The sequence below is a fragment of the Micromesistius poutassou genome, assembly GCF_964030765.1.
Source record: "Micromesistius poutassou genome assembly, chromosome: 10".
NCBI classification, from domain to species: domain Eukaryota; kingdom Metazoa; phylum Chordata; class Actinopteri; order Gadiformes; family Gadidae; genus Micromesistius; species Micromesistius poutassou.
In genome coordinates this window covers 5,026,417-5,052,909 of record NC_140280.1, presented here as the reverse complement: position 1 = coordinate 5,052,909, position 26,493 = coordinate 5,026,417, and the positions used below count along the sequence as shown (strand labels likewise).

At 48.4% G+C, this 26,493-nt stretch overlaps 1 protein-coding gene across 1 annotated transcript in view; it reads left to right on the top strand.

Moving 5' to 3' along the window:
* Positions 1–1,305: 1,305 nt before the first annotated feature.
* gabrb4 (gamma-aminobutyric acid type A receptor subunit beta4) overlaps positions 1,306–26,493 on the top strand; it is a gene marked incomplete at both ends in the record, with an annotated part of 40,499 nt that continues 15,311 nt past the window's right edge. The window contains 4 exons of the mRNA XM_084474614.1: positions 1,306–1,385; positions 3,963–4,057; positions 24,286–24,353; positions 25,386–25,606. Coding sequence (XP_084330740.1) covers positions 1,306–1,385; positions 3,963–4,057; positions 24,286–24,353; positions 25,386–25,606 — 464 coding nt within the window. The remainder of the gene's footprint in view (positions 1,386–3,962; positions 4,058–24,285; positions 24,354–25,385; positions 25,607–26,493) is intronic.

The window sequence follows — 26,493 nt, the reverse complement described above, 5'->3', positions numbered from 1 at the left end:
GTGTGTGTGTGTGTGTGTGTGTGTGTGTGTGTGTGTGTGTGTGTGTGTGTGTGTGTGTGTGTGTGTGTGTGTGTGTGGGCGATCTGTGTGCTCGCCCGCGAGTGTGTGTGCTAAACAATGTGGCAAAGTGGAAGAAATGCACGAAAACACACAGGCCCGCCCTCAACACACACACACACACACACACACAGACCAGACACGCGATCGTGTGCACGGATAGACCGCTGAGGAATCCACCGTGTTGTCCAGCTCCACCCCCCCCCCCCCCCCCCACCCCCCCACCCTGTAAGAGAATCAGTTGAATTGGGCTGAACGTGGAGAGGGAAGCTTTCTCCTGGACTGGTGTCATGTTCCAGTGATCGGCGGGAAGGCGAGCGGTCCTGCCAACGCGTTCAAACGCCATTCGAGGGTGGACAGCGCGGCCGACGGACTGATCAACAGCCTCCATCAGCACCACCACCACCCCGCTCCTCTGTCTCTCTCTGAGGCTGAGCTGTGGTCCGCGCATCGCGTCCGCGCTCTTCTCGGCATGTGAGGTTTCACGAGGAGTGATTCTAGCTGCTCTGACGTCTGCATCAGATACACCAGCGGCGGGGCTCCACCGAGCGTCTCCCTCAGCGGCTCTGATCCACATCATCACCAGCGGCACACGGCGACACTCAACAAGGGGAAGGAACATTTCTTTTTTCTTTTTTAAAAAACCCACCCCCACCTCTTCTGCATCCTTCCTCCTCTCTCCGGGTTTCTTTCATCCTCCAGCGTCGTCCAGCCGAGCCAGACGTGTCTCCCGGTGTGAGAGCAGAGCCGTCACCCCGTGGTCCTCCCGCCGGTCCTCAGCGGAACCATGTACCCTCCGCGCGCCTGGACCCGGGTCCACCACCGGATCTGAGCGCGAGAAGCCGTTTGGGGCTTCGCTGCTCGTTTTCGATTCCCGCCAGACTCTCATCATCATTCCGAGGGACATCCGTACTTGTCAACACTTTTTTTTCCCGTGGGCAAGTGTTGCGTGCAGGCTGGTCGGAGCAAGATGTCCGATCTTCTGGTGCTGGTCGAGGGTCTGTGTGACCTGTTCGGGTTCCCATAGCTCAGCAGGGGGCCAGCTCACCGCTCAGCGCTCACCGCTCACCGCTCCTCTCCGCTCCTCTCCTCTCTAATGAAGTCATTGCATGCGTAGATGTAGGGCTGCTGGTTCCATTCTTTAGAAAGGCGATTCGTTTGGATTGCCCGTTTTTTTTTTTTACTTTACACATTTTTTGGGGGCGGCGGAGGACCACTTGGATTATTGACACTATATGATTTGTGGAAATGTTGGGTCGTCAAGGAGACAAATTATGTGGAATTTTCTCTGCTTTGGCGGCTTTGTGCTTCGTTTGCTTCGTTCCAAGGTAAGACGAAAAACACTCAGGGTCCAACCGAGAACCAAACTGATGCATTCATGATGAAACACAATCAGTCGAATGGCTCGAGTCCCAATGCACTCCATGTACTAGAAGATGGCACTATAACATGTTGATATAATATAACATGGTCATGTACTATACCATGGGACTATAACATGGTATATAACATGGTCCTTTACTATAACATGGTACTATGACATGGTAATATAATATAACATGGTACTATAACATGGCACTATAATATAACATGGTTTATATCATGGTCCATTACTATAGCATGGTAATATAGTATAACATTATAACACTACCAAGATATTAATGCACTATAACATGGCCATGTACTATAACATGATAATGCACTATAACATGGCCATGTACTATAACATGGTAATGCACTATAACATGACCATGTACTATAACATGGTAATGAACATTATAACATTAGATGGTAATGCAATATATAATGGTCATGTAATATAACATCTTAATGCACTATAACATCTTAATGCACTATCCCATGGTTATATACTATAACATGGTCATGTAAGATGGTAATGCACTCTAACATGTTAATGCACTATACCATGGTTATATACTATAACATGGTCATGTACTATAAGATGGTATGCACTATAACATGTTAATGCACTATACCATGATTACTATAACATGGTCATGTACTATAAGATGGTAATGCACTTTAACATGTTAATGCACTATACCATGGTTATATACTTTAACATGGTCATGTTATGTAGGCCTACTATAAGATGGTACATTGAGTAATGATTCACGAGTGCACGTTTAGGCTCCAATGTGACGCGAGCGAGCGTAAAAACATGCGCGTGCACATCATAACCTCCTCTCCCGATAACAAAATGGAGATATATATGTATACTATATATGAACACGTTTATATCTTCTCACAATGTAGTCGACCTCGAATATTCACGCCTTCATCGGAAATCCAACGTCGACAATCTGTTGACTGCAAGTGTCACCGTGGCGTCACCGTCTGAATCCAATCAATCAATCAACCAATACAGAAATTAATCAACCAATCAATTAGCCAATCAAACGATGACGAATCGAACGTGTCCGCAACGGCTCTCGGTTGATCCGAGGCGCTCCTCAGAACCTCTGCTCTCCATCCTCTCCTGGACGTTAAGGACTCAACACACCATCACACCCCGCTGGTCAGATGACCACATGTCTCCGATCAGGTCTCCTCGCCAGCAACACCAGTGTGCTGAATTGATTTTTCAACAAATATGTTGAAAAATCAATATAGGCCTGAACACGGCTGTGGTTACTACCAGCGTACTGGGGGGTTAATGGGAACCAGTACACAGTCCTGGGTGGCCTCCGCTTGGTCTAATGGGCTACCCACGTGTTTTCATCTGTACCTTTAGTGGACTAATCAACCCACGTCTGACATCTGTCAGTTGACTCCACGGGGCCCTCCTATTGGCTATCCCGATCACTAATACCGTTTCACCACCGAGACGCGTCGGCCTATATGTGTTTACCCGTGACGTGAGTGTCGGTTCACGGTTATAGCTGGCGATATCGTGTTTCTGAGACGTCGTCGTCGTGTTTCAACCCGCGGTATCATTAAACCCAGGCACTGAGCTAGGACTGGCTCTCCGGCCCCACGCAGAGCGGCCAATTAGCGCTACAGGTGTCACGGAGGGCGACGCTGCGTTGAAAGGCTCGAGAGTGGTCGGCGTGACCAGCAGCTTTGGCGCCTGGAACGGACGTCGAGGGCCGCGGTGGTGGTGGCTGTGATGTGAAGTGACACGCGTCTCTAGACCCGTTACACACACACACACACACACACACACACACACACACACACACACACACACACACACACACGCACTACGCACTACGCACTTTAGGCTTTAGGTGTGTGTGTGTGTGTGTGTGTGTGTGTGTGTGTGTGTGTGTGTGTGTGTGTGTGTGTGTGTGTGTGTGTGTGTGTGTGGTGGGGGGGGGGGGTCTCTGTGCCGATGTTAAAGGTGTCACAGTTTTTAATTCTCTCTCTCTCTCTCTCTCTCTCTCTCTCTCTCTCTCTCTCTCTCTCTCTCTCTCTCTCTCTCTCTCTCTCTCTCTCTCTCTCTCTCTCTTTCCTTTTCTCTCTCTCTCTCTCACTCGCACCTATATCAAGTGGTCGTTATTTTATTAATATTTATACCATATATATAGTTCCTCTTGGAAATGGAGCCTCATCCATCATCTTCTTAATGTGATTATTAATTAAATAAATTCACCCACATGCGTTGCATATTAAAGTGACGACATGACATGGTAGAACGATGGACAGATAGCATTTAACCGCACGCCTTATATTGTCTCAGGTGAATCCAAACCACGTGTTTCCATAAACCGACCGGTTCAAAGCTGCCGTTCAACCGATCTGAAACCAGACCATAATGGCTAATGTACAGTTACCGGGACTACGGTGATCCTCAGCACACGAGCCCTCGCGTGATCCGACCCCATTCTGTTTGATTGTGTTTTCCGGATAAAATGGCTAACTGTCATGCCTTCCCTCCTCAGCACCTCCACTGGAAACACAGGAATGTCTGTTGCCAAGACAACCGTGGACAAACTGCTGAAGGGATATGACATCCGTCTCAGGCCTGACTTCGGAGGTACGTTCGGAAGCGCCGTCTCGGCCCTGTTGCTGTCGTCGTTGCTTAAATCACATCCCGGTGTTTGAGGCGTATTGATGATGTGGGGGGGGGGGGGGGGGGGGGGGGGGGGGGGGGGGGGGGGGGGGTTAGTGGGAGAGGGTTATGACTCACGGCTCGCGGAGGGGGTGAGGGAGTCAGCAAGAGGCAGAGCTCTCAGACCGGGGGTGGCGATGGTCGGCTCGTGTGTAAACGCAGACACACACACACACACACACACACACACACGCACGCACACACGCACGCACGCACGCGCGCGCGCGCGTGCGTGCGTGTGTGTCCTCCGTGTAACCGGGGGTCTGGTGGTTCTCACCGTGTAGGGACGTGAGTGGCCTCCTACAGGAGCAGGATCCTCACACACACAGACCTCCTGCAAACAAGGCGCCAGATCACTGGATGGATTATTTTTAGATAATGAAAGTCACTTTTTATGATTGGTCTGGTTTCGAATGTTTCTATGCAGCTTTATTTTATTTCCCCTATTCAAATGGAAAACCTTCCTGCTCTGTAATATGTGATTGCTAATTTGTATATGTCTTCTATACTTTTTGTTTTGGCAATGGTTAATTATAATGGAGAATTATTGAATATTTCACAGACTAGGTCTTTCTGTCAGGTTGGCTCTTTTCTTTTGCACGCGCTGCTACAGTGTTTACGGTCAACAGAGGTGTCCACTCTGACTCAAAGGAATCTCTTATATCTATCTATAATATACTCTTATAGCAAAGGAGTATGACATTCCCTCTAGTCATCTAGGAGCTTTCAATAAAAAAAGACTCCCAAGTTGGGCTGAGATCCATTCAAAGAAGCAGCTCCTACAGAATCCACCCTCTCCATCTCCTCTCCCTCCTGTGAGCTCAGATGCAGACCTGCCCCTGACACGCAGCGCTACACACAGCCTCAGACCTTCTGAGATGTTCCACATGTAGCAATTAATGTAGGGGCCGGCGGTGTGTGCGTGGAGGAGATGTGGGGCCGGGCCCCCCGGGGTGAGGGGGGGGGCGGTGAGGCGTGGAGCAGTCTCCTCTCACGCCCGCTGAGACGCTGGGTGTGTTGTCGCCGTGTTCAGCCCGGCGCAGAATCGATCGCAATAACGCCATAATCCCGTTTTAAGTCTGGGGTTAATGATTCTGCTAATGATCTGACCCCGGGGTCACGCCGGCATCGGATTGGTTTGTTTCGTTGTCTGTCAAAATATTCCCGATAGTCGCTGTTGATCCAATTAAAAGGCGGTTCTATAAATGGTCCGAGTCATAAATATTGATCGATGGGGATAGAAATGCCAGAGCAAAACCAGTGGCTGCTCCCAGGTGCTGAACTGGTCTGCAAAACCAGTGGCTGCTCCCAGGCGCTGAACTGGTCTGTAAAACCACAACACGTTAGAGGAGAGGATGGGGAAAAGATCAAATGAACAAAGCAACGTTGTGGTATTTGTTCTGTGCGCTGATTTGGCTTTGTGGTCCGAATACAAGACACCCTCATCCTCATGAATCTAATAAGATTCATGAGTCGGAAGGATGCATAATTCTGCTTAAAACGAATGTGAGTGCAATGGCTTTGTCTCACGGACCTCCACTGACAGAAGTGGATCAAGAGAATGGAGGTTGTGGTTCAGACTGAACCCCATTCTGTCCGCGTGTGTAGATGGATTCCCCAGTGTGACCATCAGAACAGAGTGGCCCTCCCAGTTCCCATATCTTCCACTTCCGCGCGGATGTATGTTTGGTTTAGCAGCTTTTAGCCTACTTCCCTAAGTGCGTTTCACTGTCCTTCAAGTGGGGGAGAGGGCTAGGAGTTCAAAGTTGTTGGACATGGGTATCTCGTAAATAAGTAATAAAATAACATTCACCACAATAACTTTTACTCAAATTTAAAGAACACCTAAAAACCTTTAATGTACGCTTGTTTGAAAGAAAGTCTCCGTTGCTTTCCAGCTGAATGAACAATGTTGTAGTTGAAGTAAATCTTTCCACTTCAAATAAAAATGAAATACTGTTGACATACGATCAAGTCTAGTGGTCTTTTGACGCCAACATCGCACTAAGACTGGACTCTAACACCAGCTGTTGTTTCCATCCAATGATTGCTGTCTTTGACCTTAAGCCTGTATTGAAGGTGGTACGCAGATGCGTAGCATTAGCGCTAGCTGATATCGGCTGCTATACAGACGCCTCAAACCCTCCAGAAAGCAGGTCCAGGCTCACGTTGAGACCGGTCCAGGCGGTTCTGTTGTGAGGTGACCAGCTCCGCTCCGCCCTGCTTTTGAGCAGACGCCCTCAGCGCCCACAGATCAATGGTCACATCTCAGTTCCTACGTCCCAAATATCCATGTCAGAGAATGACTTAACAAACGACTGTAAATCAGAGACAATCAAAGGGTTAAACACAGAACCCCCGCGTTAACATCGTTAGAATGCATGGGATCTCAGATCCATGTTCCCATTGACCCGCGTTCCCATTGACCCACTGAGCCATCAGACGAGAGAGAGAGAGAGAGAGAGAGAGAGAGAGAGAGAGAGAGAGAGAGATTTTTTTTTTTTTTTTTTTTTTTTGAGATTTTAACAACACACTTTATTTACCGAATACAGTTTTTACATTTCAGCGGTTCAATAAAGTGCTAAAATGCTTTAAAATCCCAGTATGTTTTTTTTTTTTTAAAACATATATATAGCTCATCCATTAAAAACATGTGCAAACACCAACTCTTCGTCAACCACTGAGCAGACAATGTCATTAAAACACCAGCGCTGTCTAAAAGAGTCCAAATCTCCAATGTGTTTGTAAAATCTAAAATCTAGCCAGAGTCTCGCTCTAATGTTTATCAGCCACACAGCCTTTGCCTCTTGTCCTTCTCTGTTCTCCACCCTGTTTTTTCTGCTAATATATATAGCCATCTTTGCTTCGCCTGAAAGAAAATTAAGGAGCTGACATTTTTCTTTTTTTCCTTTTTTGTAGGCAGCTCCCATGATAAAAACCTTCTCAGTAAAAGCCACATCAAAAAAACTAAAAACCAATGTTAAAAGAGAGAAGAAACTTGTGAGTCTCTTGCACTCCGTAAAAACATGATAAATAGTCTCTCGAATGCAACAAAATGGACAGGTGTTAATAACAGAAGGATTAAGAACAGAAATAAAAGCATTGGAGGCTACAGCACCATGAAGAATTCTCCACTGAAGGTCGGCAGTCCGTTTTTTTAGGGGAGGTTGGTATAAAATCCTCCACTGTGGGCCGGGTCCGTTTGCTCCCAGTCTGTTGGACCACACAGTGGGGGGACGGTGGCACAGTCTGGCCTTGTGAATGGTTTTCACGCAATTAAAATACCAAGTCTTTTTGTCAGCCTTGTGTATCGTTAGCTTCTCTGGGTATGCTGAAGCTAGCAGGGGGCCGGCGAGTTCCCCCAGGCCTGGGCTCAGGGAGACGTCAGGGAAGGGGTCTGCAGGGTCCGGTCTGGCCTTTCCTTTTCCATAATCCATGAGGAGGCTCCTGTCTCCTCCAGTGAGCTTCTGGCGCCACAGCTCCAGGAGCCTCCCCGCCACCCGGACAGACTGCAGGCCCAGGAGAGAGCCCAAGGCCCGGGCATCACTCAGCGCCGGCCCCACTGCATCCACCAGCTGCTGCAGGCACAGGGTCTTGGTTCTAATAAGCGCCACCGTCAGGCCGGGGGTGACGTTGCTGCTGATGTCCAGCTTGGCCCTGTGAATCAACGGCTCTCTCAACAACCAGTACAGAGAGTCAGACTTTGGGCACCTTTTACAGTTAAAAAGGCCCCAAGACTTAAAAACACTCTGGTAAAACGGAGGTAGCCCACTTAATTTTAAAAATTTAGAATCAATTAAAAACAAAGCAGCATCCAGCCCCAGGTAATCTGCATGTCTGAGAATACAGCTGGCCACATCTCTCCACACTAGGTCAGCCGGGCCTGTGAGATATTTCTGTAAAAACTGTAGTCTAAAAGTGGCTGTCCGGCTGGCCAGGTGGACGAGGCCCTGTCCCCCCTCCTCTCTGGTTAAAAACAGCACCCCTTGTGGCACCCAGTGCAGACCATCCCAAAAAAAATCGACCATTTTCCTCTGTAACTGGGCTAGCAGGTTTGAAGGGGGGTCCACACAGGTTAAACGGTGCCACAGTTGGGATGCTACAAGATTGTTTAAAACCAAAACCCTACCTTTAAAAGACATTTGAGGGAGCAGCCATTTCCACCTGGAAAGTCTCCCCTCAATTTTCTCTGTGACGCCCTCCCAGTTCTTCTTGACTATGTGCTCTTTCCCAAGGAACACCCCCAGGTATTTAAAACCATCTTTCTGCCAAGTCAGGCTCTGGGGAAGAACTGGGAGAGCGCCACGCCACTCACCGACAGCGAGGGCTTCGCTTTTTTCCCAATTCACCCTCGCTGCCGATGCTACGCTAAAACTTTTTACAATGTTGGTTAAAATGTCTACCTCCCTCTGGTTTTTAATAAAAACAACAATGTCATCAGCATAAGCGCTTAAAACAATGTTACTATTAAAACCCGGTAAAACCAAGCCCTGTAAATTGTTTCGTAAATTGTTAAGGAGGGGTTCCAGGGAGAGTGTGTAGAGCATGCCGGACAGAGCACAGCCCTGCCTGACACCCCTACACACCCTGAAAGGAGCACACAGACCGCCGTTAAATTTCAGCACACTCTCAACATCACTGTACAGCACCTTGATCTTGGCTATGAAACCAGCGCTGAACCCAAATTTTTCCATAACTTTCCAGAGGAAGTTGTGTTCAACGCGGTCAAATGCCTTTTCCTGGTCCAGAGAAATCAGACCAGTGCTACAACCCAATGAATTGGAGATGTCCAAAACATCCCGAATGAGGTGGACATTGTCCACCATGGACCTGCCGGGCACACAGTAGGTCTGGTCCCGGTGGACGAGATGCTCCATAGCTACCCCCAGCCTGGAGGCAAAGAGTTTGGACAGAAGCTTGTAATCCACACACAGTAGAGACACAGGGCGCCAGTTTTTAATGTCCTGCAGGTTTCCTTTTTTGGGGAGCAGCGTGATCACAGCTCTCCTGCAGGACGTGGGCATTGAACCAGAGGCCAGACTTTCGTTAAAACCCTCTAAAAGATCTTTGGCAAAGATGTCCCAGAAAGCCTTGTAAAATTCCACGCTCAGGCCATCGATGCCGGGAGCCCGCCGCCCCTGCATGCCCTGCAGAGCGGCTACCAGCTCCTGCATTTCTAATGGCCTGTTTAGCTGTGCATTGATCTCCTCAGAGACCTGAGGCAGTCCGTTGCAGAACCCCTCCACCTGAGCTTCCTGCTCCTCATATTCACTGCTGTAAAGTGCCGAAAAAAAATGCACAGCTTGCTTTCTTATCTGGCTTGGTTCTGTTATGGTTTGCCCTGTGTCTGCTAAAAGTGAGTGGATTACCCGCCTCTGCCCGCTCCTCTTCTCCAGGCCGAAAAAATAGCTAGTGGGAGCATCCATCTCCGCACTGGCTTGAAACCGGGACCTGACCAGTGCACCCTGTACTTTGACATCCAACAGGTCTGCTAACGCTAGCTTTTTGATTTTGAGGATTTCAATATATCCTCGATCTGCTGTGGACTCACTCAATCTTTCTAGTTCCACTATATCAGTCTCCAGGTCTTTCATAGATCTGGTGATGTCTCTGGTGACATTGAGGGTGTGCTGTTGACATAAAAGTTTAATCTCAGTCTTACCATGGTCCCACCACTGCCTAATACTGCTAAAATCACCCTTCCTCTGTCTAAAAACATCCCAGAAATAAATAAGAACCTCTCTAAAATGTTTATCAGATGCTAAGACTGAATTAAAATGCCAATAAGCGCTTTTAGGTATAATATTTTGAATAAAAACATTACACAAAACTAAAGAATGATCACTAAAACCAGAAGGAACAATACTGCACATTTTAAAAATATTAAAATGATGCTTAAAACAATAGATACGATCTAATCGAGCTGAGGAGATCCTACTCTCTCTGAGGTGGGACCAGGTGTACTGACGGCAGTCTGCGTGCGTCCTCCTCCACACGTCCACCAGGCCATGAGAATAGACCAGCTGCCTCAGAACATGTTGGGAAACTGGATGCGGCTCTGCATGGTTGCGATCTAGTGCAGCGTTTTCAGTACAGTTAAAATCCCCCCCCAAGAATAAAAAATCCTCCGAGGCACAGCCATTTAAAACATCATTAGTTTTTTGTAAAAACAGCTTCCTCTCTGTACCGGTTGTTGGAGTATACACATTGATAAAAACAGCAGTAAAAAGGCCGAACCGTGCTCTCATTAAAAGCAACCTCCCCTCGATAAAATGCTCGACCTCCAGTGAGACCGGAGTAAAAGATTTGGAGAGGAGGAAGCCAACTCCTCCACTCAGGGAAGTGTTGTGACTTAAAATGACTTCCCCCTCCCACTCTCTCCTCCAGTCTGCCTCATTGGTGCTGTCACTATGTGTCTCTTGTACATAAAAACATCAATATGTTTCATTTTTGCCATCTCATAAATACTTGCTCTTTTTCTTTGTTCTCTGGCTCCATTTACATTCAGACTTCCCACTCTAAAATTATCCATAAGTAAGAAGTTAAGAACAAAAATAAAAGCCAATAAATTACTTAAAACACACATTGGAGTTCTTCCCATCATCATCCTTATTCATTTGTCGTTTAACTTTAGGCAAAAGTTTCCTTAATCTAAAAACCTCTTGATCAGTAAAACCAGACTCATCTTTTTTGCTCATGTGGAGTCTGGCCGAGGTATAAAACAAACTTAAAACTGGGAAATGTTCTTCCATTTTAACCCCTTTAGCATTTTTGGTTTTGGTTAAAAACGACTGTATTAATTCTACAGAGTAAAGTTTTTTTTGTTGACTGTTGCTTACTTTAAAACCAGATATGTCACTGCTGTCAGAGACACACTCATCACTTTCACTTTCCTCTGTCTGCCCCCTTACAGTCTGTCTGTCCTCCACCTTACTGCTCTTTGCTTCCTGCTTTGTTCTAGTTTTTCCCCTTCGCTTGGAAGCAGTTTTCACCTTCACTGCCTCCTCTTCCTCCTCCTCCAGCTCAGCCTCCTCCACCTGTTCCCCCCATGTGGGCTTACTGCCCCCCACACCTGTCTCCTCTGCCTGTATTTCCTCCTCCTCTGATAACCCTCCCTGCGTTTCACTAACGCCACCATTATTTATATACACTTCACTCACACTTTTTTCAGCCGTTTCCTCCCCCGCTCCACTTTCTACCACACCATCACCCAAAACCTCTCCCTCACCTATCTGATCATCTTCACTCACACCGTGCACATCATCCATACTCACCCCCCCGTGCTCCCGGTCGGACACAGCAGCAGCGAGAGGCGGTGCGCTCCGCGGCGCTGCTATCGGCCGCTCGGATGCCGCAGCCCGGGCTGCAGCAGATGAAATCTCCGCCGCAGCCGAAGGCTGCGGGGCAGCGGCCTCCCGCCGCTCCGCCGCAACCGGCGGAGCAGCGGAAGGCTCCGCCACAGCGCCGAGCGTCACCCCCCGGCCAGGCGGAGTCGGATCCCCTTGTCTCGGACAGGCTTTTACGGTGTGTCCCTCTTCATTACAACGAAAGCATTTCATAGCCGACGAGGTGGCGAATATCACGTAATCGTAATCATCTACTTTAACATGGAATCGGAGGTTGAGCTCCGTATCCCGATTGTTAAGTATCATAAACAGCTGTCTACGGTGAGACACTACGTGTTTCAGCAGCTGAGATCTACATCCAGACATTATCTTTTTAATGGGCGACACCACCTTCCCATGTCTGGAGAGTTCTCTGCTAAGAAAATCGTCGGTTATGAATGGAGGGACATTTGATAGTATAACCCTGGTGGATGGCTGTGTCAGCGGCACCACCTGCACAAACATTTGGTTCACCGTAATGCCTGTCTCGACGACGCGGTTCACCTTCTCCACCTGATCCAGGAAGATGACCACGGCACTGTTCATCCGAGCGGCCGATCTCACGCTGCCGTGCCCCACCTGCTCTCCCACCGCAAGCCCAATATCTTCCACACTGCACGGAAAGCCGGCATTAACTTTAATGCCGTGCTTCCGCGTGAGGTGGTCGAAAGTGACTCCATTTACCATGGCGTCTGAAAGACGCCGACCGGCGAGACACCGGCAGGAGGAAAAAAGAAACGCACTAACACACACACTAACAATAAACTTAAAGTGAAAATATACCCAATAAACCACATCAAATTAAATCAAAATACTACGGAACAAACGCTCAGCGTCTCACTCCACACTACGACTCACTCCCAGCATGCAGCAGAGAGAGAGAGAGAGAGAGAGAGAGAGAGAGAGAGAGAGAGAGAGAGAGAGAGAGAGAGAGAGAGAGAGAGAGAGAGAGAGAGAGAGAGAGAGAGAGAGAGAGAGAGAGAGAGAGAGAGAGAGCTGAGGTCACTACCTCTACCAGAGAGAGGGAGAGAGAGTTTACTTGGCAGACATTTGAAATGAGCTTATGCTCCATGGTATTGGGGCTCCTAAAGTTCCCGGGGGCCGTTGGCACGTCTGACCCTTGGGTTGAGGAGAAATGGGGACGAGAGGAATCGGCCAACTCCAGCCCCGGGGCCATCGAGCAAGGCAGCTGGTCCCACCGGTGACCCCGGGCACAGTGCGGCTGGGATTGGATGCACTCTGGGAAGTACCCCACCCCAAAAAAGGTCGGAGAAACTAGAGATGGGCTGCCCCAGTGAGACGGGGGTTGGGAGAGACCATTCAGGCGCTTAAGTCCTCGACCACATTCTCCCTGCGTCCTCTTGGTAGGACACGGCTTAGACCCGGCTGTCATCATCCACCTCTCAGATGGCTTTTACGGTCCTGAGCGGCGACCATTAAGCCGCCTGAAGGTGGAGATGGATAACGGACGTTGTGAACATATCCCCGCTGCTTCGTTAAGCTCCCGGGACGTGGACGTTCATGGAAGGGAAACACAGACGATGAGGGTTTTATGTGGCGGCCGGGCCGGGCCTCTGTTGTTAATGGCTCGATGACAACATGGAGGGCATGCTGCTGCAACTATTGTCTTGTAAAGTATCTCACTAAACTTTACACTCTCCTCACTCTCCTTGTGAAACATGCTTTTCCCCAAGTGGCGTTATTAACATTTATGTTTCGGGGCTATGCTGCGGTTGCTATAGCAGCCGATGGATAGTCACTACGCTGATTGTTGATTAATCGCAAGCCGAGCATTACCAATACGGCCATTAGCAGAGTAGCAGTAGCTAATCAATCCGAGTTGCGCTTGAACTAGGAGTGGAAAATTCCCCCCTGGAACATTTCATCCCGAGGAAACATTCCTGCCGACGTTCGCCGCTTTCCCAGATTTCCCTGGTGTCCTGTTGAGGTGCGCCCGGAACTACGGACACACAAGCGTCTGATACAAGGGTCTCGCAGGCTGGGGGTCCGCACGGCGCAGATGAGAAAAACTGGAGAAAATGAAATTCATTCAACAGACTTCCTTCAACAGAGGATTCTGGGTAATGCTGTCGCGCGTGCGTCTGCTCGTCTCATAAATCACGGCGGGAGGTGATTTGCGGCGGTCGATTCCAAAGCGAGGTGGAAAACGTTTTAAGGTACAGAGAGAAACGCTGCGTGGTGGGCCTGTGGTCACGGGCAGGGCTCCAGCGTACGGCTCATCATGCTTCATAGTTACATTCTTAAATAACAATAAATAGTATCTTAAATAACATTCTCTCACGCTACAGTGGAAACAAATCAATGACTGCTCCAGAGTGTTCTGGTAATGGTTTCAGAGCGCTGGAAATGCATCTCAATTCCTAATGTGATGGAGTTCCAGCAGGAGGGGCAGGGTAGTCTAACGGGTGGAGGGGGGTTCGAATTAGTGATCAACCGATATATCGGCCGGCTGATATTATCCGCAGATATTGGCGTTTTTTTTACGTGTATCGGCATCGGCCGTTTTTTTCCGCAGATATTTTGATTTGATTTGATTTGATTTATTTTATATATTTTTTTTATAAATGTACCCCTGAACTGGCTCCTTTTTAGGTTTTGAGTTCTCTGGGGCTTTGGAGCGAGGAGAACATGAGGGCAACAGATGCTCCGTGGGGTTGTGTCTGACGTACGAGGGGGACTGCTATGGACAGGAGGAGCTCTGTCACGTCTGAACCAGAGGGAGGAACGGAGAGCGAGCGCCGGCCCCGCGGGATCCCCTCGGTGCTTATGCATATGCTCTGTGCTTCATAAAGGTTATCGGTGAGCTATAGCGCCGCCGCGCGTGGACCGTCTCAGGGAGAGCTGCGAGCTGTCCCGTGATGGACGGGACAGATCGCAGATGGGAGAACTCAATCTGGACGTAGCAGGAGGAGGAGCAGAGGAGCGACATGCTAATGTGTTGTTAGCATTACCGTAGCCGCAGCGCTTACGAAACATAAAACATAGAGCTAACGTAGAACATAGAGCTATTGTTCTCAACCGGTTCAAGTTGAGCGCAGTTCTACGTTCTGGGTGAGACTCGACGATATAAAAACTATACAATAGTTTGACCTGTAGCCGAGAATAAAGGAAGCACGTGCATTACAATAAAAGTCTTTACTTCTAAAGATTCAGAGTGGACCATATCTACTCCACCATGTTGAGAGGAGAGAGAGTTCAGGTAATTTCAGATCCTAAATCAACGTGTACACACCGTAGCCTCGGCTAATGAGAACTTGGCGGTGGCAGTTCTGAACATAAGCATGTTCCCCATAATGATAAATCATGCAACGATTAATCAACGATTACTGTGACATATTACTAACATTCCAATGCTGCTATGCTTCCAAAATGGAGGTGGTCGTCGCGATGTACAAGTTAGTGTTTCAGTGACATCACAACTGGGAGACGGATCCATCCATCGTCTGGGTGGACACTCTCTCTGGTGTGGTCGCTATAGTGTTTGAAACGTCTTGGGATGAGTCTTTAAATAACATGACACCCATGCAATAGAACCAGGGAGAGGTGGAATATCAGGAGAGCTGTGAGAAGCCATCTCTGGGGTGGCGGTGAATCACAGCACAGTCGCAGCGTTGGGAAGTTCTGGAAGGTTCTCGCGTCGTGCGCACCTTCTGTCCTCATGTTATTGTGTTCCGATAACTCGCTCCATGGTGCGAGACACAAGCGACGCGATCATCTGTTCCAGAAACACCCACTTCACGAGGTCTAACGACGACCCACTCTGTGAAGCACACAAACATATTCCACAGCTCCCAGCTCGTCCTTTCAGTTCGGCTACTTCCTCTAAAATACCGTGACACCCCTGAAGGGGGGCGGAGCCGGAGACGGCGTGGACCGTGAGCGCCAACCAGCGACCACCTGGTAGCCAGGCGCCCGGTGACGGGTGACCTGGCGTCCGGTCGGCCGCACTCACACCTTTCAGCTCACTGGTACTCGTTCCGACGGACGGCGGGCTGCGTGGAGGCAGTCGTCGCGGCGACGGGGAGATTTACGACCACGGAGAAGAGAGAAAAAAGCTGAAGGCGGCCACTCCTCTCCCCATTTAGGTCCTCTGTTCAGATTAAATAATTAGATAAATGCAAGAGAATCGCTGATAGAATAAAATAAGGCAAAGTACACAAAACTTGGTGTCCACCCTCACCCTCACCCACCTCTCTAACCTCACCCTCCACCCTCCACCCTCATCCCTTACCCTCACCCTCCTCTCTAACCTCACCCTCCACCCTCCTTCCTCATCCCTCATCCTCACCCTCCATTCTAACCTCACCCTCACCCTCCCCTCCAACCCCACCAACCCCACCCTCACCCTCCACCCTCACCTTCCCCTCCACCCTCACCGTCACCTTCCCCTTACCCTCACCCTCCCCTCCACCCTCACCGTCACCTTCCCCTTACCCTCACCCTCCACCCTCACCCCTCATCCTCACCCCCTCACCCTCCCCCCCGGTCCTCGGCGGCTGAATCCCTGAGGATTCAGATTGATGGGAGGCGTGTCATTGACAACGGGGGGGGGGGAGCACGGGGGACCAAGGACAGGGTGTTGCCGTGGCGCCGATAGATAAACAAGGAGCCGGCGTCGCTCGCGTCCCGCTGACAAACGACCGCAGCTGCCAGGAAGCGCTTAGGAGCCCCGCATGACTGAACCTCACGCGGCTGTATATATATGATATATACTTTATACATATATACACACGTTTGGTACACAGCATTAGGGGTATCTCTAAGGACGGCTCATGTCATGGTAATAATTCCATTGAACGGTGGGAATTTCCTCGTATCATATCCAGCTCTGAAGTGGTCATTTCACAATCCTTCCCTTTTGTGACATCACAAGTGGATGATGGACTGATCAACTTAACTATTACTAATACTATTAATATTACTATTACTAATACTGTTGATGCAGCTGCTATTACCTTATTACTACAACTATTGCTAATACTATTACTATCCCTATCACTAATACAACTATTAATAATACTATTAATACCTTTACTATTACTACTTCTAATACCATAACTACAACTGACTATAATATTACTATTTATGTTACTTTTACAATTACTATATTATTACTGATATACTATTACTGTTGCCCTTACTTTTACTATACTATTACTATTACTAATACTACTGATACTATACTGTGACTATACTATTACTACCAATATTACTACTACTGATACTAGACTGTGACTATACTATTACTACCAATATTACTACTACGGTTACTATACTGGGACTATACTATTACTACCAATATTACTACTACTGCTACTTTACTGTGACTATACTATTACTACCAATATTACTACTACGGTTACTATACTGGGACTATATTATTACTACCAATATTACTACTACTGTTACTATACTGGTCCTAAATGTCTGTAACCTTCCTGTAGTCATCCCTCAGCATGTTAATGATATGTTTCTGAATTCAGTGAGTGAGTCACTTTGGTTATAAAGCATCAAAACTTTTGGTGCTAAAATATTTTGATGCTAACTAGTTTATAGTTAGCATCACTGTCCCTCTGACTGGCATGAAATCAAAACCAAGGAGGAAAAGATGATTCTTGTACGCTATTGTTTGGCTTATTTTTTTCGATTCATGTCCCTAAGGATTCAGATCATTATGGTTTATTTGAGGTGTTTTCTTTATTTTCCCAAACCCTTTCTTATGACTACTTTTCCTCTCTGCTCAGTGTAAATGTTGGAGCAGCAGGCGTTACTCTAGAGAGCGGTGCAGAAGAGACGGAGGTTTGGGCACCATCATGGTGGTGGTGCCTTTAAAACCCCTAATGGAGGAACCAGACATCCTGGGATTCTCGGATTGTCGCTGAACTCCCATCTGCTCTCGGTCGCGCTCGCTGTGGTCCAACCTTCAACCTGGCAGGCAGCCATCTTGAAGCCACACAATTGGAAATACAACCCGATACAAGATGGGACACATATTCAACCCCAGACATACTCAGAATGCTCTTCAGACATGGAATGGAGGGTTTTGTCTGTTTTGGTCTAAGGTTATGGCCTCTGCTAAAGATTTTCCAGATTCTACTTGGATGCAAGAAGCCCACCTTACCCTGAACCTAATTGTATTTGTCATTTATTAAATTTTTTTCTCTCTACATTCTGGTCTTTTTCACGGTCACCATTTTTGCCTTTCATTAGAGAAAAACATGCATTTTATTCCATTTTGGATCATCTACAAATTAACTGAATGGTCACATAAATATCAAGAATGACTGCTACTCCCAACGCAGCTACACCAACCTCAGCACCACCTTCCTCAACACCATCACTTCTCTTTATCCCGGCTGTCCTCCCTACCGATGATATAAAGCCTGCACCGTGATTGGCTCATTCAATCAGCCAACATTAGCCCCGTCCAATCACGAAGGACCACCAGGAAAAAAAAGCTAAAATTCTCGGAAACAGGAAACAAACAACGCAACAATCTTCGTTCAACATTAACATTCAACATCCGAGGTTCTTCTCTGATAGAGTTTTGGAAACAGCGCCTGCTAAATAATGAGCCAGTAAATTGGGGTAGGATAAGATAAGATAATCCTTTATTAGTCCCACAGTGGGGAAATTTGCAGAAATGGATCGCGGCTAGGGCTTTCACTCCCAACTGAAAGGTTGTGGGTTTGAACCCCAATGTCCCCAGTCTGAGCTGAAAATGTCCTCCAGCCCCTACCTGCTCCCTAATGACATGCGTCTTCAGGTGAGACGCAGGAAGTCTCATGGGTAAAGGCTTCTGATCCTGCCAGAGAGCTGCTCTCGGTACGGCTGTTCATCAGGGAGGGACCAGCGCTCTTCCTCTTTTTGTGGGTCATTCTTCCGTCCATCACGGCTCCACAGCAGTTAACTAAAAACTGGCAGAACGGGCGCGTTGCGTGGAAACGCTCGGCTGTGTCCTTCATAACAAATTCATAACTGTGGCGCAAAAATGGAACGATGAAAAGAGGAGAAAATGGAAACCTGGAAGCCTTTTGATACAAATGGTTGCACACAAACTTTGGCATGAGTGAGTTCTGCTGTTTGCAGAAAGCACTCTGAGCTCTATACATTAGGACCGATATAGGAGCGGGAACGTACGGCCAGAGAGGGGGGGGGTATGCACGGCTAAGGACTAAAGAATTCATGGGGGCGGGGGGTGAATATTGGCCATGGAAGCAGCATTTTTTAGCAGACCTGGCATGTTAGAGACGGTCCATTTCCACAAGGGGCCGGTGGCCCCGCGCTCCAACAACACTGCAAAGTAGAACAGAAAGTGTTCCTTGATCTGGTATAGATTATAAATATTCATGAGCGTGTATCTTATGTATAAACAGCATCCGGTAAACAGTTATTCCATCACAATATGTCATATTCTCCACAGATGAATAGTTCTGCGGGTGATTTATTGTTTCCATTTGGGAGTGTTTCAGTGTCTTACATGAAAGAGTCAGGCGGCCTGCAGCATACATTGATCAATGCTCCTCCACCACAATGGACTCGTGTAATGAAACAGATGATTCATTACCGGAAGGATTTATAGTCATTACACGTGAGGCATCTTAACAATGTTGTTATTGTGATTATTTTTACTATTCAATTCATATCACTAATTAACTACGTCCTTTTAGCTGTTGGCTCTCTTTGTTTGTTCCCATCCTTAAAAACGGCCAACGTCAGTTGGAGCATCTCTTTGTTCCGTAACGAAAAGAGCGTTCTCTGGTAATCCGTCAGGTTATTGTCCAGCTTTCCATTTCTTATCCACGGCCGGGATGAGGTACACATGTGAGCGCACCCACCCCCGGTTAGACTAGTGTTTCTATCAGGGTTTAGACTAGTGTTTCTATCAGGGTTTAGACTAGTGTTTCTATCATGGTTTAGACTAGTGTTTCTATCAGGGTTTAGACTAGTGTTTCTATCATGGTTTAGACTAGTGTTTCTATCAAGGGTTAGACTAGTGTTTCTATCAGGGGTTAGACTAGTGTTTCTATCAGGGGTTAGACTAGTGTTTCTATCAGGGTTTAGACTAGTGTTTCTATTTCTGTTTAGACTAGTGTATCTTGGTGGTTAGCTGTTCTGGTGGGTCGTCGCGTTGCATCTGTGTTCTTCAGACCTTTGTCTTTACTCTTTTCCTGAGACCTTTGTCTTTACTCTGTTCTTCAGACCTTTGTCTTTGCTCTGTTCCTGAGACCTTTGTCTTTACTCTGTTCTTCAGACCTTTGTCTTTGCTGTCACCGGCTGAATCTGCAGCCCACCCCCTACTCTCCACTTGGTTTGGGACGGATAGATAGGAAATAAATGAGAGTAGAATTACAGTGAATGCATAATCCAAACGTCCCATTTACACTTAACTATAAACGTCCTCCATAGACGAGTAGCAAGCGTTTAAAGGACGTGATCGACTGAAAGCAAACACAAACAGAACACAAAGGGAATCGAAGCAGCCCCCTTCCCTCCACCATTTTGGTGACGTGGTGACGACGGAGGAAATGGTGGTGAGGGGTTATTCACGGCGTGTAGTGTGAGACAGCAAGTTGGTTCATCCAATGTGTTTTTTTTTTCTTTCTCCTACAAAGATGTCTCAACAGAAATCATACCGTAGCGTTTAAAAAAAAACCTAATGTGCACACAGACTGGCTGAGGCCAACACACACCACCGCTGCACCGGGAGAGCAGAGAAAATACTCCACAGTTGCTATGGAACCACTGTTGCTAAGCAATGAGTTGATTATCAGAAGGTTTTCGTGTGTGTGTGTGTGTGTGTGTGCGTAGGCCCACTACATTTGAGTCGACTGAATCGAGGGCTTGGCGTGATCAACAGGGCGCTCCACCGTGTGTCGGCTGGCGTGAGGAGGAAACGCTCCGTAGGAACACAGAGAAAAACGCCACCGGGCTTTTTTTTGCCATCGTCGCACACCGAACAATCTTGTCCTGCTTTTGAGTTATCGTTCAATAACGCTGATACAACGCCGGCAGCATCACTCTTCTGTCCGTCGCGGGTTAGCTGTTTGTGCCGAATGCGGTGCTTTCCTTTTAAATTCTTGCCTCTACAGCGTGTTTTAAGTTAGGCCAAATTGACAGGAGACTACTTCAATGTGCTTTTGCTGAAGTATCGTATTTTCCCCCTTTCCCCGTCTTGTGAAGCGCGGTCCGGGTAATGGTTCTACTCTCGGAGGCTGTATAGTGACAAAGTGGATTCCTCTGTTTCACTGAAGCCGGGTCAAAATATGCAGAGCTGGAGAAATAGAAAGCAAGGGGGGAGAGAGAGAGAGAGAGGGAGAGAGAGGAAGGGGGATGGAGGGAGGGAGGGAGAGGGAGAGAGGGAGAGGGAGGGAGGGGGTGAGAGGGAGAGAGAGAGAGGGAGGGGGATGAAGGGAGGGAGAGAGAGAGAGAGGGGGGGATGGAGGGAGGGAGAGAGGGACTTTCTCCGCATTTCATCTCGTGAACGAATGTACTTTGACATCTCTGGGGGAAACAGTTTCTGGTTGCTTTCACGGGGTGCTGGAAAATGGTCTCACTTTTTTTTTTGTTAGGCTTCTTTCTATTTTTTATTTCAGAAAGTGATGGGTCAGGGAATATGGAAACACTGAAGGGCATGTATTGTAGCGAGCGGAGAGAGAAGCAGCGTCGGTGGAAGGACCGGGGCTCTCAGTCAAGTTCTGTGCGCTGGTTGGTAGTTTGGAGTCCAGAGTGAGGCCATTGCTTGTAGGCGCACTTAATGGAGGCAGTGGGTCTGAGGCCGTCGGCCTCTGTGATCAATACTTCAAGAGAGGGAACGGAGGTGGTACTCTGTCATGTCCCATGTTCTCGTTCTGTCCCTCGTCTCCCTCCGCGTCCTCCGAGACGAGCAGAACGCATTGCGGTCCGTCTGTCCTCAACCCGCGACCACGCTGGCTCCCTGTTCTTCACAATCACATCTTTCCGAAGTCCCTGATAGTGTATGATAGTGTAGGGTTCCAGAGGGGGCGTCTTGTGCTTCGCGACAGCTAACGGAATCTTTCTCCGATGGGATATTTGTGACGTCACAACTTTGTGGCGAGGTTAGCTAACGTCGGTCTCGTGACGTCGGCGTGCAGATGGTCTCCCTCATAAGACCCACCGCCGCTCTGCACTGAAGGGGGCGGAGCTTCTACGACCTTAAACCCATCAGGGTTTTATATGCAATGATATGCAAATGATGGGGGAGGAATATGCTAATTCCTAACCTTTCTCCTACAGACGCAGGCCCAGCAGGTCGTCAGAGCTCCTGCCAGTGGCTTATTTAACGGCGCCATTACGAGGGACTGTGCCATTCAGTGTGCAAATTACGATACAGTTATGTTGATATGTAATAATCTCTGCTGTCCTGGGTGGCGTGAGCACTCCATTACAATACGCATCCTAATAATCATTTAATACAACGATACGGTGATATCATAGAATAACAAATACTAAGATAGCAATGTCTGAGATTTGTCTTCACGAGTACCCAAGAAAAAGGTCTGAGACAAATAAAATAAATAAGATTAGAAACCGATAAATCAGAATCCCGATAATGTGCAGGTCAAAGTTCACAAGCACAGAGCCTCCTCTCCCCCAAGGGTTATAAATACCCGCGGGTCCCCTCCCCCCGATCCAGGGAGACGGGGCAAATGTCACCGAGCATAATCTGGTGGCCGGCATGCATAATACATCTTCATCGGACGAGCCTCGCACTCATATCCATAGTGCCGTCGCCACGCCAGAGAGAGGCAGTGATGTCGGGGCCGTCGAGGCAGTGTGTAGCTGGACGGTTGTGGTGTCATGTGAGCGGAGAGTGGGGGGAGCGGGGGGGGAGAAGTTCTGCCCTACATTAGTGATGAAGTGCCAGTGTCGTGTGGACCTCTGGACGACCTCGCAGTGTCCCTCTCTGTTTGAGGGGGAGAGGGGGGGGAGAGGAGGGGAGAGGGGAGAGTTTCAGGCCGTTACACCATAACCGCCTCCCTCCAGAGTCGCAGAGCCCCGGTCCACGCTGTCCGCGCTACGTGTTCTCCTGGGCTCGCTGCCCGCTGAAGGAGACGGGAGACCACAGGCCTCGTCCTCCCAGCGGCAGGGGAAACCTTCTAGAATCTTTGGGGGGGAAACCGTGGCAACTCAACTGAAACGGGTTCTAAATGCTGCCTGGGTCGGAAACGCAACGCAGACATAAACATGCTCCCGTTGAGTAGTCATCTCAAACATTCTAGAAGGCTCTCCCATTGCGCCCAAACAACCACTAAGATGGATGCTGGATGAATAAGGGCTCTAGATCACAGACTGGATCCGTTAGCGTTGTGAGGGTGTATCAGGGGGAAGGTTCAGGGTTCAGGGTTCGATCCCCAATGTCCCCTTTCTACCTTTAACTCCTAGTTCCCTCGTACTTATGTCTGATTTAGCTGTAAGTTGCTTTATATAAACCAGGGATAACTAACGAGTACCGTACAGTATCACCCTGTGAGGGACATGTTGGTCCGTGACCAAAGCCGAGTTTAAAAGGTCCCGAAGCGTACGGATGGTAGAACCTCCATGGTCAGCCATTCATGAAGAGGATCTGGATTTATGCTCTGACAGAAGAGCATTTCCCCGGCCCTAATGCATGCTGGGACGACATGTGAGGCGGTGTACATCCGCCCACAACAACAGCAGTCGTCTGAATGAAGCATTGTTTCAGCGACGGGGTTTTCTAAGTGATAAGTGCTCATCGCGGTGATGGATCTGGTTCCTGCCCAGCGGGTGCCGGCCCGGGACCACAGCATGCCCTTATTTATTAGTCCATTTCCCGGCGGTGACACCGAGGAGGTGGGAGATGGATGGGTGGTGGGTGGGGGGGGGGGGGGGGGCGGAGGCAGGCGGTGACCTTCCTCCAGAGATTGGAATATGTGCCGCAACTTGTCTTTTCCTTGGCCCGGTGCCAGGCGGCGGGCGCTAACGGTGATGATGTGAGGATTGACGGCGTGGAGATCTGCTCGCGCTCAGAGTTCAGGGGGGTCGGGCCGCTTCCCCGCTGCCCCCCCCCCCCCCAACCCACCCTCCCCCCCGACCACCCCCCCCCCCCCCCCCCCCCCCCCCCCCGGGCCTGACATCGCTGGACTCGCCGCTAACTCGATCCCCGTAACTGAATTAGCGGGATGCTCTTACATGCGGGCTGAATGGAGCGGGACGCGGCTGTGTGTACGTTGGCCTAGAACAAGATGCCCCCCCCCTGGCTCCTGGCTCCTCCAGGATAGGAAGGATGAAACGCACAGCTGTACACCGGAACACTGTTGTATCAGTTTATTGAGAAAAGTCTTCTACGTGTTGGACATGATGGATGTTTGCTGAGGGATACTGGAATGTCTCTCTTTTTAATTTCCACTGCAGTTCAAGGCTGGTTTCTAATATGTTCTCACATTTGTTTCTTCCAATGAAAAGTTTCTGCATTTCAACACAAAGCTGTTCTGTTTGAATCAACGGATCAGATTGCGAACTGGTTGTCTGATGTTTCTAAATGACAAAGAATGTCCCCTTTTCTATGCGGATATATTTTGTAGAGGTATGTGTGTTCTATGTGTGTTCGGTTATCTTCTAGGTAAGCCACTTGTAGCTTTGTTATTAGCATGGTCATAATGAATTGTTTGGACCAGCGTTATTCAAGGTGTTTCCCTGAATGTAGGAGAGTAGAGGATGTATTGGTGACCACTCTCTGCTCTTCTTCTGCCTGCTCTCTTTTAGGTCTTCCAGTGATCGTAGGAATGAGCATCAACATCGCCAGCATCGACTCGATATCTGAAGTAAACATGGTGAGTGGGTAGCCTTTTCCACAACCACACACAAGCATTGGCTTGACTGTTATTGTTTCAATGTATTTATCAACTTTGATCTTAACACCCGAAAAATGTATTCACATTTTTTAAATATTTTATAAGTATTTATTTCCCTGGAGTTGGTGAAGCATTTTTGTGTGATGATTTTTTTATGAAGATACAAATGTAAACATATTACAATATAAATCAGCATGGGAATGTGTATGTTTGAGTATTGAAGGTGAAGAAGCCGTTCCAAACAGGGTCTACTGCCTCATGGGTGTGTGTGTGGTGTTTGTATTGGATATGCCTTTAATAGGACAAGACAAGACTGTGATATGAGATATGTAGGTCATTTTATGTCTAGCTGAATAACTCACATTTCCTCACTCCACTTAGCAGTCTACGACTATAAGACTGGATGTACAAGAACACGTCATAAGAACTCAGTTATATTGGACTTCTGAGGTGCTTTTATAGAGGAAAAAATAAAATAGAATACGTGCCATCTATCAAAACAACTAATTTTAGGGCTGCTTTTATCTGGGAGAACAGGAATGATAATGAGTCCTTGGTTTCCAAACTGATATTTTCCAGCGTCTTTGTCATCTGCTTCTCGGTTTGGATCTGCCAGGTTTCCTTTAGATATTTATTTATGTTTTTCATTCTCCTAAATAGAAGACTAGAATATGATCGAATATAAGGCCTAATAAAGAAATATATAGGGCCGTAGGCTACACTACCCGATATGACGGGTGATGTTAGCTCAGGTAGCTGTAGTACGCTACACCGCCCGATACAACAGGGTTTGATATGATATAGTACTTTATTGTCAGCAATAAGAAGTCGTTTTTTTTTAAAGTTTTTTTAGCATTAGCTCAGATGAGCGCCGTACCTTACACCACCCGATACGACGGGTGATGTGTTTGCATTAGCTCACTCCTCCTCTCCTCTCTCCAGGACTACACCACCCGATTCGACGGGGCTATGTTAGCGTTGGCTCACTGTGCTCCTCTCCTCTCTCTCCAGGACTACACCATCACCATGTATTTCCAGCAGAGCTGGCGGGACAAGCGTCTCGCGTACAACGAGATGAGCCTGAACCTGACGCTGGACAACCGCGTGGCCGACCAGCTCTGGCTGCCTGACACCTACTTCCTGAACGACAAGAAGTCCTTCCTGCACGGCGTCACCGTCAAGAACCGCATGATCCGCCTGCACCCGGACGGAACCGTGCTCTACGGGCTGAGGTAGGAACCGCAGGAACCAGGAAGGCCTTATATGGGCTGAGGCAGGAACCTGAGGAACCAGAAAGGCCTTATATGGGCTGCGGTAGGTACCATGAAGGCCTTATATGGGCTGCTTTAGGAACCAGGAAGGCCTTATATGGGTAAGAATCATTACAGGATGGTAATTTAAGCGTAGGTAGGAAATGGGTAAACAGGGGAGGTCTTATTTGCGGTAGAAATGAGCTTCCATTTGTAATAAAGCTTTGGTTCTGACACACAGCAGAGGTGAAGGTTGTCCATGGAGCAGCCCTGTGTCCCACTAGGAGCTCATATGTTATATGGTCGTGTCTCAGCTGACGGTCCTCAGGGTCACGGTCAGGAGGACGGCAGATGGCTCCCTCCTCCGTCACATACAGCACCTCCCCAGGTCTCTCCTCTCCTCCTCTCCTGCTCCTCCTCTTCGCTTCTCTCCTACCCTGCATCTCATATCTCCAGCACCTCCTCCTCCTGCCCCTCATCCGTCTCCTGCGCCTCCTCCTCAGTTCTCCCTTGTGTCCCATATCTCATATCACCTCCTTGTGCTCCTCCTCCCATCTCCCCCTCCTCCCTGTCCCATGTTTCACCACCTCCTCCTCCTCCTCCTCCTCCTCACTGACTCGTATCTCTCCCTCCTCCTCCTCACTGACTCGTATCTCTCCCTCCTCCTCCTCCTCACTGACTCGTATCTCTCCCTCCTCCTCCTCCTCACTGACTTGTATCTCTCCCTCCTCCTCCTCACTGGCTCCTATCTCTCCCTCCTCCTCCAGCAGGAGGTCTTGATCTACAGCAGCTGATGTTCAATCAATGGCTATTTTAGGATCTCTGTTTGACCCTGGAACACATGTGTGTGTGCACACACACATACACAG